The sequence below is a fragment of the Egretta garzetta genome, unplaced genomic scaffold (assembly GCF_000687185.1).
Source record: "Egretta garzetta isolate BGI_Z169 unplaced genomic scaffold, ASM68718v1 scaffold509, whole genome shotgun sequence".
NCBI lineage: Eukaryota > Metazoa > Chordata > Aves > Pelecaniformes > Ardeidae > Egretta > Egretta garzetta.
Window position 1 is genome coordinate 1,004,440 of NW_009260814.1, and position 16,812 is coordinate 1,021,251.

Genomic DNA, 16,812 nt, shown 5'->3' on the forward strand with positions numbered 1-16,812 from the left:
TTTCTTGTTGCTACATTATGTAAGAAAAATCAACAGAAGATGTTTTCCCATGTTAGTTTTATTGCTTCTTTTTTTGTGTATGTGTTGCAATTTAGAGTATTTAGCTTCTTTAAACCAATTGCATACATTTTGGGAACATTCACAAATTGTCAAAGTTTTGAGTAAGTTTCATCTATAGTAACATTACTAGGTCAAAAATATTTTTTAAGTGTCTGAGAGACTGAGGAGACTGTTTTTCACTTGGTTCAAGTTTTGTTTCCAGGTGTTTAGAGTGTCATACAATTGCTGCCATTGCTGCTTTCCAAAAGTCCGATGTGTGCTGTGACTAGAGAAGTAAAACAAAATTGGAATATGATTACTAGATGTCATGTTCACCTAATAATTCTTTTATAGCATTACTTTACTCTCACAAGTGAATAGGAAATTTTTTATTTTCTCTATATAAAGGGCTGCACTTTACCAGTTAGAGAATTCTGTAGCCTTCCCAAATATTTAAAGCAACAACAGTCATTAGTATTCCTGTCACTATTAGGTCATTAAATGAAATGTGCTGGAAAATAGGACTCTTTCATTAAATAAGCTAATCACATTCAGTGTGAGCTTTAATAAAATTATGATAAATAGCAACTATTTAACTACCAGCAACTGATAGGAACAATACCTTGCTTCTAGTTAAAATATTCTACAAATGTAAGTGAAATAATTAGAACACACTAAGTTCTGCAAAATGCTATGAAGAATTAAGTCTTACCTGACAACTACTTTCCTCTGTGTCTGATCTATTTTGCAGTATACCATCTTTGTCTTTACAGCTGCAAAAAAGCAACGTCGGCTTGAGCAAAATTTTCAAGGTAGTGCAAAGGTATTAAACTGCATAAAAACTGTTCAAAATTAGATCAATACAAACAAAACCACAGCAGTTCACTTAATATTGTTTTGCTGTTGGTTTTAACAGTCTAGTAGGCAGAAAAGCAAAATGATGTAACAAGATGAAGGTCATGCATGAATCCTATTGTTTGGTGCCAATCTATTAAAGCAGTATCCTGTACAGTTTTTATGAACTTCTCTCCCTGACGAGCACATCCTGTTTTAATGGCAGCTGACAAAACCAGATGACAAATTAAACCTGCAAACAATTTATTAGTTCTATAAAGAACAACATGAAATACAGTTCCCGTCACTGAAAAGAAAAACACCGATTAAAAGAATAGTTAGGCATGTCTTTAAGCATGAAGTTTTGCAGCTCTGTCTTGTAACAAACACAGAAATTAAAATTTAGTATTTTTCTGAATATTTAACATTAGCTTAGAAGACTATAAAAGGTATTGTTCATTAGCATTGCGTAAAGTATGGTACTACAGTTCTTACCATCAATAACAAATGCCTCTACATCATCAGCTCCAATCTGAAGTTCCTGTTGCATCGTGTCAAATGATATTTCTTTATTCTCTACAGCCATTCCCATAAAAGTAAGTAGCCTCATTTTTGCCATATTGTGTTCGTGCAACAAGCCTGTGTAAAAGCGTTGATAGTTTATGGATATGAATTATAACGCAGTAATTCACAACAATTTGAAATTTATTTCGCATCAAGAAAATATTCCACCTGTCCTTATCAACATTTTTTTTTTGAAGTAAAACATTAATTCCTGCATCTTCCTTGTGTTTTGATCAAATAGCTAGTTTAGCTGAGAATTCATCAAGACTCAGTCTTTGTCAGTAAAAAGTAATAAAATACCTACAAAAATGAAGCAAAGGTATTTTTTTTAAACAGTAAAAACATCACCTTAACAGAATTTTAGGTGGTGAGGGTGCAAGTGAATGTTTCAGTTGAGTCATCTGGAAGAAGGGCAATGCAACAAACAGAAAATATGAGACTGGTAATGTCAAGACCTTCTTACAGCCTCACCACTCATTCTCACGTATGTACTTGAAAATAAACCCCTCTCGGTAACGTTTTAGCAACCTAACATTTTTTGTGCCAGAAGAATGTGTTTTGGCATTGAATTAACTGCTTACACCACAGCAAAAAAGCATCATGGGTCACACATATGCTCACAGCATCTAGCATGGCAGAAAGGTACTCTTGAAGAACAGAGGAAGAGATATTAAAAGTTAGATCTTTTACATGACTGCATGAATGGCAACATAAGGAACTGAGCCAAGGGCGTGCACATCTCAGTCAGAGACTGTTTTCCTGAAAAAAAAGTCTAGGTCAACAAAACTAAGACATTCAGATGAACCAGGGCGTTTCTTAATCCGAGTTCTAGGAGGTACCGACTAAGATTCAGTGGAAGTTTCTTTAAAATGAACATCAATCATTTTGGTTTGGAATGGCATTATAAACTTTGCCATTGCTTCAGTAAATATTTAAGTTTGGAATTTATAACATCCATACACTAACAGGAAAGCGCATTAGTGCGGGACATCATGTTGTGTTAATTAGCTATAATTATGATGCAGGTTCCCTATTTGGCACTGATTCAACAAAAATGTGATCACCATAATTCATACGAACAAGGAGCACCAGCAACTATACCTAACTGGGTTTAATGGAACTCTACAAGCATCAAAAAATCAATTAGCACACATTAACCCTAATTAACAAATGCAAATGAGATGCTGATTAACTTTCCGAAAAAAAAGACTGCTGATAATACCATATTAAATGTGGACATGTTAGGGCGATTCAGTTGACACAGATAATGCTACTGCTGGCCTAAGTTGTCAGCATTAATAAAAGAACAAATTGTAACAAACCGATGCCACCTGTAGGAGCCTTCACTGTGCAGCCTTCATAGACTGGTTTTAATGGGTCCTGATCCAGGAAAGGTTAGAACTAAAGCTGATGCTGTACTGTCACTCAAATCTTATTATTAATATCCTTTATTTTAAAACCCGATATCTTGGCAAGTTAGTAAATCTAACAATTGCATTGCTTTCTACACCAAACTGCCCTCGTTTTTCAAAGACATGGCTGAAACACCCAGACCAAGTTCTTAGCATTCCGCTCTGCACTGCCTCGGAATCTCTACCTGGTCCACTGCTCAAAGACATTCAGAATTCTCAGAGTACACCACAAAGCAGGTGAGAAATCAAGGTACCTGGAAGTAAGGCTGTCTTTCAGAACAGCTACACAGATATTTAGGGATTTTACTAAGATTGCGTGAGTCCTCGATGTACTGAAAATGCACACAGTATATTCACAGAGGTAAACACAGATACAGGGAGGCAAAGCAAAAGAAATCATGACTATTGTATATTACACAATTAATACCACATATATGTATAATTAGTCTCCCATAAATTTATTCAAATGTTACCGTAACAGCATTTTCAGCACATACTTCTGTAGACAAATAACTAACAGATAAACAATTTCAATACGTAAAAATAATTACAATACAAACCCCCCTTTCCCCTAAGAAAGAAAAGCATAAGGTGTCTACACAACTAATGTTCAAATACATATGACAAAAGGTATGCTTATCCTATACACACATTTACAAACTACCGAAAACTTGACGCTTACGTTATCCACAAAAAAAATCACATTGGTATTTCCATCATTTTAATACCCAAAGTACCAGCATTTTAAAGCTTTGAGGGTAATTATTCTCAGAATTATACCACACTTCATTAAGCAAAATAATGCACGTGTTAAAAGGCTGCACTAAACTCTGTTTTAGCAAAACTGTGCCTTTCCTCAAATGCATTCAGCCAGCATTCAAGTGTCATTTCAAAATCAAAGTTATAAAAAAAAAAAAAAAAATCTGATTTTTATGGAAACATTTATTCATTACCAATATGTCAAAACCTTAATGCAGTAATAAAAAAATCTGCATCATTGAGCAATTTCTGCATTGTCACTGACCCCTGTCCTAAAAAGCTGGAATATAAAAAACGTAATTTTAATGCATGCAATAGCTTATGAACCAGTGCTCCTTTGAAACAGTCAATTACACATCAACGGGGGAGTGTCAAAGTGTTAATTACTACTCCTTTTTTCCACAGTGTGTAAATAAAGAGGGTGCTGACATTAACATTCCATCACATTGCTTCATGTGATGAAACAAATTAACTGGGACAGACTGTGGCTTGCTAGGTCTAATGCATCAGCACACGCGGGGAAACACACACCCCATTTGCGTGTTTTATCTCACTGTTCAGGAGAAAGAACTATTTGCTGTTACAAAGTTATTTATCTTAAAAAAATGGTAAGAGATTTATACAAGCTGCTGGCTTACTACTCTCTTGAGTAAGTTGTAATCCCTGGCCTAGCCTAGAGTATCAGTGCATTAGAACTCCCCTCCCAAAAGGTTTAAGAGAAAAGAAGTGGGCAAAAACACAGTTCTCTTCCAAACCCATAAACCAGCCTGGCCTAGCAGAACAAACCAGGGTTAGATGGTCCATTTACTATCTAGTAGAGGTTAGAGTCTACAAACTCTAACCCATTCTTAAAAATCCCTATTAAATTCCCTTGGCTTCAACATATGGGTTCAAACTGAGGCACTTTGCGGCTTCCATATCTTAAGCCACACAAATAGTCAGAAATGTAACGATCTGAAAACTTACCAAGGGAGTCAATGAAGTCTTTGTTGTTCTGATAAAACTTGACATAGGATGCTAGCTTAGCACTTACAAAAATTGTCAAAAGCTAGAAGATGGAAAACAAATATAAGAACAGTTTAAATATTATCTATGTTGCCCTCCCTGCAGACTGGACAGATAAATATATATATATATAAAAAAAACTATTGGTATTGAACAGAAAAATAAACCGTTAAGAGCTAAAATTCTGTCTCCTGTCAATAGCCGAGGGCAATCTGTGCTGAGTTTACTGCCTTTTCTCAGACTTAAAAGGCAGTTTGCTACAGAACTCACGTGAGGGCAGGATTTGTAACTCAGTTTGTGAAACTTCTAAACGGAAACATTTTTCGTGTCATGTTTTAATTTTCTCATTCTAAAAGCATTAAAAGAAATAGTACATTGCAGCTTAATATTACTGACATAGATAACTATTCCAATGGATTTCAAAAGACACTAATAAAACAAGGCACTCCACAGATACCAAACCGTCTTGCTAAAAACAAGGTTACTTACATCATGAATAAGTTCTCCTTCCAAAAATTTGACTGGTTTTAAGGCAAGAAGATGATCAAAGAGAAAGGTATTTGGATCCTTCAATGCTCGTACAATACATCTAATTAGAAAAGGAAGAGACTTATTTTTAGCGCAATACACATTTTTATGAGTAAGTGCAACTCTATTTGTCGTTCTTTGCTTTCTAGGAAACACCCAAGGGTTTTCAACTATTCCTAAATACAAGACATGTCACATTCCAATTTTAATCTTCATTTTACAGATGGCAGGCTGGTAACAGCAGATGAGGAGAAGGCTGAGGTACTCAACGACTTTTTTGCCTCAGTCTTCACTGGCAACCTCTCTCCTCACCCCTCCCGAGTCGATGGATGGCATGAGGGGCACCGGGAGGGCAAAACCCCTCCTGCTGTAGGAGAAGACCAGGTTCGTGACCACCTGAGGAACCTGAATGCACACAAGTCCATGGGACCTGATGAGATGCATCCCAGAGTCCTGAGAGAACTGGCCGATGAAGTCGCCAAGTCACTCTCCTGTCAATAGCCGAGGGCAATCTGTGCTGAGTTTACTGCCTTTTCTCAGACTTAAAAGGCAGTTTGCTACAGAACTCACGTGAGGGCAGGATTTGTAACTCAGTTTGTGAAACTTCTAAACGGAAACATTTTTCGTGTCATGTTTTAATTTTCTCATTCTAAAAGCATTAAAAGAAATAGTACATTGCAGCTTAATATTACTGACATAGATAACTATTCCAATGGATTTCAAAAGACACTAATAAAACAAGGCACTCCACAGATACCAAACCGTCTTGCTAAAAACAAGGTTACTTACATCATGAATAAGTTCTCCTTCCAAAAATTTGACTGGTTTTAAGGCAAGAAGATGATCAAAGAGAAAGGTATTTGGATCCTTCAATGCTCGTACAATACATCTAATTAGAAAAGGAAGAGACTTATTTTTAGCGCAATACACATTTTTATGAGTAAGTGCAACTCTATTTGTCGTTCTTTGCTTTCTAGGAAACACCCAAGGGTTTTCAACTATTCCTAAATACAAGACATGTCACATTCCAATTTTAATCTTCATTTTACAGATGGAAAAAAAAAGGAACAGAAAGCATTAAGTAATTTGCCCAGTATCACAAATGAAATGGGCCAGGTGGTAAGACTACAGATCACCCTACTGTTTCCATCTATGCACTTATTTCCAGCCAAACCTTCATTCCTAGAGGTATTTTTACTGTCCTCCTAAAATTTCATAGAATTAAGTCGTTTAGGAAGATTAATTATGCTTGAATACATGACACAAAACAGAGAAAACCCCAGTACCAAACACTGCAAGACCTATGATTTATCAGTTGCAGCTCCAGACTATAAACAGACCTAAAGCGCTTCTAGAACTCTGGATGAAAGCTTTTGTTCAGCGGCACAGTAGAAGACACAGCGCTACCCTCGCTCTGAGGGCCTGGACCGCAGCCCCACCACCTAACGTACACCCAGAAGAACCCAAGGTCTGCACCGATGCAGCACCGGGACGGACCCGAGGTAGACACGTTCTTTCCAATGTGAAAGGCCTCAGATTGCTGTAGGGCAGTCAGTGAAGGTTTCATTTATGTACAGACACTTTAATTTCCAAAATGAGTCATCCTGACTTTCCTGCATGCTCAAGTATAAACAACTCCCTTGAGAACTGTTGGCTGCACACACCTGGCAGAATTACATGACTGACTTATTAAAAATCTAATTCCTAAAAAGAATCATGATGGGTAGAACATCAAAATACAAGTTTTTACTCATTTTGGCAGGCAGGGAAGACACCCTGTTAAGAATCAATTTATGCCCAGCTTGTCCAACAAGTAAGTTTATTTCTGTGCAGTTCACATCCTTCATACTTGCTTGTAGAAAAGAGAGAAAGAATTTCTTTTCAACAGAAAGTACTATTTGAAAAGAACACTCAAAGTTCTTTTGAATCAGAAAATCAGTAAGTAAAAAATCTGAAATAAAGGATGCCGATTCAAATTTTGATTGCACCGTTGATGTAAACGACACCCTTACCCAAGGCTGATCTCTCTCTCAGCAGTGACCGGGAATACACTTGCACAGTGGACTAAACCTGACTGTGCCTAGGAAGAGCCAAGCCTACCATAGGCTGCACAGAAACTCTTGATCAAATCAGCCATGCTATAGAAAAGAGGCTGTGGCAGGGCCCTTGCCTGCCAGGTCATCCGATACTTTTAATGGTAAGGTGATCAACCCAATTTAGCCATTAAGAAAAAGCTACTGTTAAGGAAACTCGGAAGTCAGTATTACCTGTGAGCATCAACCCTCGCCTGGGAAGCATTGTCCTCTGTGTAGCTTCCCAGTAGTTCCACCATTACTTTTGCTGCAGTGTCACTATAGGAGGAAAATAAAGTTACCTCAGTATTGCTGAAAAAATAGTTCAAACAAGACACTCAAATATTTAAATAATTCCATTATGATGTTATAGGTCAAATTAAATTACACTTGAAAAAGATGTAGATGATCCGTTTTAATTCTAGTGGAGAGAACAAATTAACTAGATGTATTCTTTCAATTCTTGTTCTACGAAATGTTTATCTTCACCCTTCATTTCATTCTCTTAATTTGATAAATTACCTGCTGGTTATGGAAAAAGCTTTCTGAGCTAGGAACAGCTTTATATGGTTCACCAGAATGCTCCTCTTACACACATCTGGATTTAATCACTGCAGAATAAGTAGCACTGCAAAGTTTATTTCAAATGTAAAATGGCATATCTTAAGGAATATTTATGGTCAGGAAAGTGACTGTATAAAAGCTGCCTTTTCTTCTTTCACAGATTCCCTCTTCAAGTATTCAAAGTGAGAGCTGCTCATTTTACTGACGAAGTTAAGCAGCCGGCAATTAGACGGACTTAGGCTGCGGTGAAGCAAGCAGCTTCCAACACTGCTTTGACAGACAGCTTTTAGAAAGAAAAAAAAAAAAAAAAAATCATTCTAAGAAAATTGAGTAAACCTACAGCCTTGCCTACCCCAATTATTTTGTAAACAGCAGCTCATCAATGGTACTGCAGACCATCTGCAAGACCATTACTGTGCCATTTTAACAGATTTTGATTTATTTTCACATAGCAGTTCTTACCACTAGTGAGGACAGCAACTGCTGATAATTTTTACAAAGTTTTCAGCAAAAAATATACTCACTGAATATGCTGTGTGTATACACACAAGAATTCATTTCCTATTTCTCACGGAATTCTTGTTAACTGTTAAAATAGAAGGCTGTGACAGTTCTTCCGTATAGAGAATAGATTCTGCTGATGCCATCCTGCTACTTCCTTTGGACCGGCTAGGGTACGGGGTGTAGATACAACCAAACCTCGATACTGAGAGCACAACCAAACCTCAATAGTGAGAGCATGTGCTTTGCAGCAATCTCCCGTGCACACACACAGCCTGGCCACTACTTTACCAAAAGGTACTTCCTCATGGGACAGGAGGGAGGTGGGATACTGCTCTCCAGAGTACAGCGAGTTACCGTGTAAAGCTAAGCTCTTCCTTCAAAGCAGCTCAATTCCAGACACAGCAAATTTACCCATGTGGTCTGACAGACCTACAAAATTTCCTTAAAAGAAAAAACTGTGCAAGAATAAAGTTCCAACTCACTTTAATTATTTAAGTTATTGGCACAAATTGCACAGGGAAGGAACAAACCAATGCCACACTCCCAGTACGTGCTGTGATATGGGTTTAACCCACATAGCAGCAGAGGTCTGAATGGTTTCTATAGTACAATGACACTATCTTTATATGGGTATTTATTTTAAATCTCTCAATACTATGATTTGACAACTTGCCTATAGGGTGAGGTTTTGTGCTCCTAGAGGATTTACTAGATCTCACAGATGTGCAGTACAAATATTATGACATCATGGGAAGCAAGCAACACATAATCTGGATATGTGGAGCGAAGGCAGTTTGTGCTCAAAGGCAGGGGAATTTTCTGTAGGTCCCAGCCCATATTCCAGAACTACATTCACGGATGTAAACTTGAATGTAACATTTGTTTTAAGACTCCACCATTAAAGAGGTCGGTTTATGTTTTGTCATGGCAACTGATAACACTGTGTAGAGGAACCGATAGCTCTGTATCAGGGAAATAAAATTAATTTAGGCAGCTTTATATATGAGAGAACTATTTGCATGTAAATCAGTCTATGACAGACCATGATTTTTGCACTGTTGAAATCTTACTAACACTGGACATTGTAGTTAAGACAAAGAACCAGTTTAATACAGGACTGATACTATACAGACATTCAGGTAAGAGGCTCAGCTGATGTGCTCTTCCGTCTAACAAAGTAAGTCCCCTTATTTAATATAAACTTTCAGTAGTTGTTCTTATACACTTTAGAACTGTTACAGATGTCTGGAACTTTTCCTTTCCTCCCCCTTCCCTTAGGAGCAAAAATTGAAAACTAAAAACTTAACTGATTTCAAACAATATTTGTAATCCCCCTGCCACCCTCTTTTCTTTTTTGAAGGGGGGAAGAGTGGAATCTTCCACTTGTGTTTCTAGGAAACATCAGAATGCTACAAGACAAATCCTCACAAGTTTTCTGTGCTAAATTCTTGTAAGCCTCAGCAAATACAGCAGGTCTTTTAATCTTACTCATTCCATTCAGTGTCAGATTACTACCGTAAATGAGGCCATCTAAAACAGTAATACAGATCACTATTTTACCAAAGCTCATTGCTCAATGTGTATCTCATCTAAGACACAAATTGAACATTTTTTCTAGAAAGACAGCTTGCACAAGTACTCTTGGCTCCACCTGCCAGTCTAGGTGCATAACTTCACAAAAAGCCAGTAAGAATTGAAGAGTGATAGTAGATAAAAGGAAGACAAAAAAAATACAGAGCATTCAGAGACTTAGTAAGACATTGGAATCAAGTCCCTCTACATGACATGACATTAAACAGAATTAAAATTAAATGAAACAATTATTTTGCAGGTGCCTGCCATGCTGAGCCTTTTGCTACAGGTGTTAATAAGCAGACTTGCCAGACTTGTTTGAATGTAAACCTGGGCAGCACTAATCCCACTCTGAATCCTGCCAGGTCAATGGCAGAGACCAGCTGTAAGCTGGCGCCTTGCATGATATTCAGGGCCTCAGAGCAGAGCTCAACTCTCTGGCTGCATGCAAGCCACGCATGCCTGCCAAACTCCATCCCTAACTGGGACAGAAAACAGGTTGTGTTACCTTGCAGTTTCATACCAACACTGCTAGGGAAATGCTGAAGACTAAAGCAGCTGAGGCACAAAACTCCGCTGCAGACCCTTTATGGCAAGGAGAAAGTAACTAATCTCTTGCAAAGTTCAGCTACCAAATACAGATCTCTGAAACAAGCCACACCAGCCATCTATTTTCCAGCCACCAGCACCAATTTTCCTTCAGTTGATCATGGGAAACATGAAAATCCCTCTTTGAAAAGATCAAGATGATTTTGATTATCAGAAACTTCAACCAGAAAGTGACTGGAAAAGATATGATAAAACAAGTTTTCACTTATCACTGCAGGAAAAGGAAAACCACACAGAACATCTGCACCGTCTCCTTTTCACAAGCTACCAATCTGTTTGCTACCAAGTTATCCACTGGGGAAAAGTCTATTATCTATGGAAAACCATCTCTTCTGCCACACTGAGTGAAGTTAAAACATAAATGAGAAGAAAAAAAAAAAAAAACCAAAAAAACAAACCACTCAATTTTTTTCAACAATGCATTCTCTTCCCTTGATTATAAATCAAGATGGTAACTGAGGTTTGATTTTTATTACTGATTTTTCAGTTCCTACTTATCTTCCCATACTGCCCCACAGAGCAACATTCCTGAGCGCTGAAGCTGGAATTCTGCTGTGATTTTCCCATACTATTGCAAATACTGCCCACTGATCCAGGAGAGTGAACCAGGTCAAAGGTGCTAGGGTCACTTCTTGTTTTCTCTTCTGGAGAGAAGCACAAGTGCTCTGAAAAATTGCTCCATTCAGTGCAAAGCTTGTTGTAACAGATGGTAAGGACACTGAGAGCAGGAGTAATATATTACAGGGTTTGTGGAAGTTTTTAATGCCTAACTTCAAAATATCACCTATTATTAGTAAGCAAAAACCATTTGGTAGCAAGGTAACCGGTAGCACTGGAAACAAAAATTAGATGTTTAATCCAGAGATTTGATAACAAGACTAGCCAAAAACAGTTAGCTATTAAGTGTGGGAATTAAGTTAAAACCTCTCAATAAATCAATAGGATGAGAAGTGTTTAAAAGAGTAGGAGCGTTAGAAAGTACCGGTGTAATATTTCTGAAACAAAGCAAGCACTAAGCCATGTGCAAGATCTCTGATGAACATTTCTGAAATCATTTTGACCATCTGAAATCAGTCATACAGTACTATCAATGCAAAAGCATTTTAATGTTACCAACAGGAATAGGAATTCCCAATCATGTTGTAGCTCACGGTGTAACTACTCCACAAGGACTAATCATCCCTAAATTGAGGTTAGTTAAAAATGATCCTGCTATGCCGACGCAGCATTTCCAGCCTACAATTTCACCAGGCCAGAATAAGTGAACTCTCCTGCCAGAAGAAACTCTCCTCCTCCTCCTCCTCCTATGACAGCTCCGCATTTGCCTTTTTTGGGTTTGTTTTTTTTTTTTTTTTCTCGCACTTGGCAAAGTCACCTCCCCACTCCAACCCACCATGCAGTTGCACAAATGCCTACACCAGCACAAACGCACCCAGGAATTGGTAGCTGGAGGGGACGGGGCAGGAATAGGGGGGACAGGACAGAACTGCTTCCTTCTGCAGCAGTACAAGGTTACACAAATGTAGAAAATGCAACTGCAGTTCTGCTACCAGTGTAAGTCAGCAGTGTAGAGGTCCTGATGCTGACTCACTTATGAAAATTAAAAAAAATTTCTATTAGAAAACTTACTCAGAAACCAGAGTGAAGGGGAAGGACAGAGGGAAGCAACACACACAGACACCACACACACATCACAAAGTACAGCAGGGACAGTTTAGATAGGCTGAAACTACTTCTGGATACCAGCCCATCTCAATAGCCCTGGCTGGTGCAGTCAATATACCATATCACATCTGTAAGATTAATTGATGAGAGCTGTCAGTTAAGACTTACATTAATTTACAGGCACGATATAGAGAGGATTACTTTACATGCCAGAAGACACTGGTCTGCCAAGTTTGTTAGATCAAAGATGCTTCTTACGATCCAGGATAATAATTTTAAATGGCCAAGCAGGTATTCTGTGGACATTAATTTCCATGACTAGTGGAAAGCTCTGTCCTAAAGGTAACGTTTACACAAAAAGACTGATTCTGTTAACTGTGATTGATAAGCCTCCCAACATCATTAAATAAGAGATAGCACTACCATGCACTAAAATGTCAAAAGTGCAATTAAATAATAAACTCAGCGTAATGCTACAATGCTCAAAGATTAACCTTTACAGAAAGGAATAGTTTTATTTGGGGAGTCTGTGGTTTGCAGCTAATTCACTACTAACTTTCAAATAATTGGAAACACTTGGTTTAATGTAACAGCGCTTAAAAACATAGCAAGAAAAAAAAAACGGGTATATTTGGATTGAATTATCAGTACAGATTAATTTTTAAAGTGCTGTGAAAAATACTTTTACTTGTCTTTTATACCTTTTTTTGCAGTCTACTAGGACATCATACAGCAGTCTCAGCAGAGTATGCTTTTTCTCTGTGCCGAGATTCCAGTCAGAAATCCATTTTCGGACCTAGGTAGAATACAAATGAAAAAGAAGCATCAGGGAAAAGATTAACATAAAACTGAAAGTATTTCTCATTTTCTCTCAAGCAGAAAAGGATTGAAGAGATCTAGCACAGAGATTTCTCCTTTGGGTCCTCTGACTCTCAAGCTCCCCATGCAGAACCCCGAAGTTTTCCTGTGAGAAGACAAAACTCTGCTCTCCATGTTACTTCCTAAATAAGGATGAGTGATTCTCACTCTGATTCCAGAGCAAGGGACAAGAACTCGATGCCTCACTCCTGATCAAAGCTTCTCACTGTCATTACTATCACAAGAATCAAACGCACACATCTATGTTCAGCATCAGAAACAGAAAATAAACAGCAGCTTAATTTACATTCTGTAGACAGACCTTTAAAATACAAGAAATTGTGTATTCTGCATTTTTTTATTTCACCAGGCAATTTGTAACGTGTCTGTATCAACTCCGACTAATATTGACTGAGATTCAACATGACACCAATTAATTACCTGATCTAGTTCAGTTGGAATGTACTGGATGGCACCACACGACGAGGCCACTTTCAGAAGGCTGCAGTACACGGTGTATCTCACAGGAGTGTTCTTATCCATACCATGGAAGAGATTGCTCAGTCTAAGCCACAAACAACAAACAACTGTGTTAATGTTTCAGCAAACATTACTGGAGTGCAACAAATGTTTCTATTAAGATGTGTGCTAGTACACACAAAGCACCTAGTGACACCTTATGTCTGTGATTAATTGTAACAGCTCCCAGTTTTGTAACAGTTTTCAGCAAAGAAGCTGAAAACTCTATGCATTTTAATTTTTAATACCCAAGCAAAGAAAGTATATTGGTACTTCTATTTTATGACAGGGGAAAAGAAGGTAGAGACAAAAAAAACCAGAGTGTTTCATACAACAGAGAGACATATCTTGACAGACACCCCACACTTGGTTTTAAAGGCATACAATTGCAAGACACCCTTGTCTCGCTTTTCTCTCTACAATACTCACAGCTGCAATCTAAGGGATGGGCGCTCTCCTTCCCGAAATTTTACTAACTTCTCACACAGGCTTTCAATCAGTGCTTCTTGTTTGTCAGGTTCCAGGATAAGAAGCAAAGAGACTACACTGTTCATTACGCTCTCAACATCTGCACAAAAGAAAATATACAGCTGTTTAACATTGCAAGCAGCAATCATCAGTAGCTACGTAGTGCTGCAGAGTTACTTGGCTATGAAATGATTATTTTGCATCAACAAGAACTGTAAAAGAAAGAAAACACCAAGATAACCAATCTGGATATTCATCAGAACGTACCAGAGGTTTGGCGCATGTGGTCTTTCACCAACACAGCTCCGTGTAAAGCAAGAATTACCGCTCTAAGGTCAAAACAGAATTTGGTATTTGACATCATGCTTGCTCTGAATTCTCTGTTCACACATAAGAGAGGTCAGAGGAACTTCAGGTTTTGGTCTTACAAAAAACCAGTGGTTTCCTCCTGCACATCCAGAAAGCTGCCCCACGTTTCTGAAGTGAGAATACTAACACCTAGCACTCAAGTGCAGTAACACATTTCACCAGGAGCACAAGGGATACCCAGACCACAGGGGAAATGCCCACCAGAGCAAAGTATATTCAAAGGCCTCCTCAGCTCCTGTTTTAAGCATGGTGTTACATCCTTTCCAAACAAGACCAGACAGGTTTTGTGTTTTCTTTTCACAGTCTGCCCAAATATCAGCTATGCAAAGGATAAAACCAAAATTCATTACATGTGAAAATATTATATATTCCCCGAAATTACATCTGAACATCAAACAGCAGAGCAATAAGCTTCTCCAGTATTTCGTACTCATTTTGCCTACAGTGGAAGGCAACATGAGAAGTAATCTTAAGTACTCCTTCTTCGATGAACCACAAGTTCTTTCAAACAACAAGTATTATTCATAACAATTGATTTTTTTACATGTAGAAGTTCTAAATGGAAGTTGTATATTGGTACAGACACAGCAGGCACAGAAAGATCATTCAAGGCTACTGCAGCATTATCAGTGTCATTAAAACATTTACATGCGGTTTCTAAGGATCTACAGTCCTAACTCAAAAAGCGTTAAGACTACTGAAAATCCTGCTGTTTTCAGACAATATTAATCAATTAACATTTAGCCTTAAAACTTCTACTTACAGATGTCTAGTTTAATTTTTGTTGATCTGCAGCTTCACAGCCATTAACTGACAGTGTTATTTTTATCATGCTTTTTTTTCAGAGAGAAAACCAATTTCACATACAACTTGCTATGCCCTCATAACAAGCACAGACTAGCTCAACTTCTGACTTCTTTAAAGGGTGCTGCATGTTTGGAGAAGGGAGGGGTAGAGTACATGCAAATTTTACACGGCAATCATGGAAATAAGCACTTTCGGGTTTACATGGATGCATATGTTAACAGGCAAGCCAAGCAACACACCTCTAAATTCTGCCAGCTGTTACTGTTTGAAAGCACTGATGATGATACATTTAGCAAAAACAAGATGACTTAACGATGCAAACCTTTGTCATCCTCTTTCAGGCACACATCACAGACTTCAATAATCTGTGCCAAGTCCACATGAAGTCCACCTTCAGCATTTTCTTCAGAGATTTCTGCTCCTTTGGATTTCAGGTATGCTCGAAGTTCTGCAGCCTTAAAAAAAAAAGCCCAACACACACAAAACAAAACAGTTGTTTTGGGAACAGTAAAGTCAAAGTAATTACATTTCCTACAGATTCTTGCTCTGCAACCACTCCTCTGCCCCTGCCGCTCCCTCACACTAGCTCTCACTTCTCCCCAACACCCTGTATCCTACGCCGCTCCCCCACTTCAATATATAACCCAAATCCGACTCAGAGCAGGTGCTGTGGCTGGGCTACCCGTAACTGGACAGATTACACAACTGTTGAGCTTTCTCACAGCAGGAAGACGTCACTTACAACGCTGGTTGAAGGACAGCAGGCCTAGTAAGTTTTTGTCACAAGTATTCTTTCTTCTTACGAAATTTTTATTATCTTTTACTCCCTTTGAAAACTTCAGGCAAAACAATAAAACCATTTAGCTGCTGCTTCACCAGCAAAGAAAAAGGGTACAAACAAAACCACTTTAGAGAAGGCAGAACTTACAGTCTTCATGCAAGTTAAAGACAGTTCCCAATATAATCCTATGACCTGCTTTAGGTTGTTAGGATCTAAACCTACACCAAGAAAACCCCTTTCCCTCATTGACTGGCCTACGCATTGACATTACGATCTACAGCGTCAGCAGCAGAACCATAACCCTTCGGAGACAATCTGTACAAGGCCGTACAACTTTTGGCACGGGGGGACTCTGACTGGGACGTTACTATAACACCAGGTGTAATTTACAAGTTTGCTGTCAAATCATTACGGTGCCGTAAGACACAGCAAAATGCTCCAGGACCCTTTACTGTGCTGAAGATGTTCCAGGCTAACTACTTGATGGGGATGTACTAGACATTACAGCAAGCAGGAACTGGACAAAAGGCTAGTAATTGTGTATGCATTTCTTGTGCGTTTCCAGCTGTGTGTGTATATACACCACTTAAAAGACACTGGGAACAATAAACACTAGAATTCAAAGAAATAACAAAGAAGTCGCTCAAAGACAAAACACACAGCTCCCGTGCCTGTGGTACCGAGAACCCTGCAGAACCAAGACGCGCAAGTAAGGCTCCAGCCCACATCCGAACTGGTTTTCCTCTCCTAAAAAAACCCAGCACTGCCGAGGAGGGGCAAAAGCAGGGTACCAGGGAGGCGCAGGGAGGGAACCGCAGGCACAGACCGACCCCTCGGGCTGCAGCTGCCGCAGTTCCCCCGTTACCCCCCCCGCCCCCGGGAA

The 16,812-nt window shown here is 38.7% G+C and overlaps 1 protein-coding gene across 1 annotated transcript; it reads right to left on the reverse strand.

Annotated features, from left to right (window-relative positions):
- Positions 1–91: 91 nt before the first annotated feature.
- EIF3M (eukaryotic translation initiation factor 3 subunit M) lies at positions 92–15,599 on the reverse strand. The gene is made up of 10 exons (XM_035902321.1): positions 15,471–15,599; positions 13,934–14,072; positions 13,427–13,550; positions 12,829–12,923; positions 7,409–7,492; positions 5,931–6,030; positions 4,575–4,656; positions 1,369–1,512; positions 752–812; positions 92–325 (listed from the first exon to the last, which is right to left on the reverse strand). The coding sequence occupies exons 2-10, from the start codon at positions 14,056–14,058 to the stop codon at positions 205–207; spliced, it is 936 nt and encodes a 311-aa protein (XP_035758214.1). The 5' UTR covers positions 14,059–14,072; positions 15,471–15,599; the 3' UTR covers positions 92–204.
- Between the last annotated feature and the right edge of the window lie 1,213 nt (positions 15,600–16,812).

Coding starts and splice junctions, on each gene's coding strand:
- EIF3M (XM_035902321.1), bottom strand. CDS start 14,058: ATGAACAGTGTAGTCTCTTTGCTTCTTATCCTGGAACCTGACAAACAA. Junction 6,031..7,408: donor GCGAGGGTTGATGCTCACAG/GTAATACTGACT, acceptor TTTTCTAATTAG/ATGTATTGTACGAGCATTGA. Junction 4,657..5,930: donor AAGGAGAACTTATTCATGAT/GTAAGTAACCTT, acceptor TCCATCTTCTAG/CTTTTGACAATTTTTGTAAG.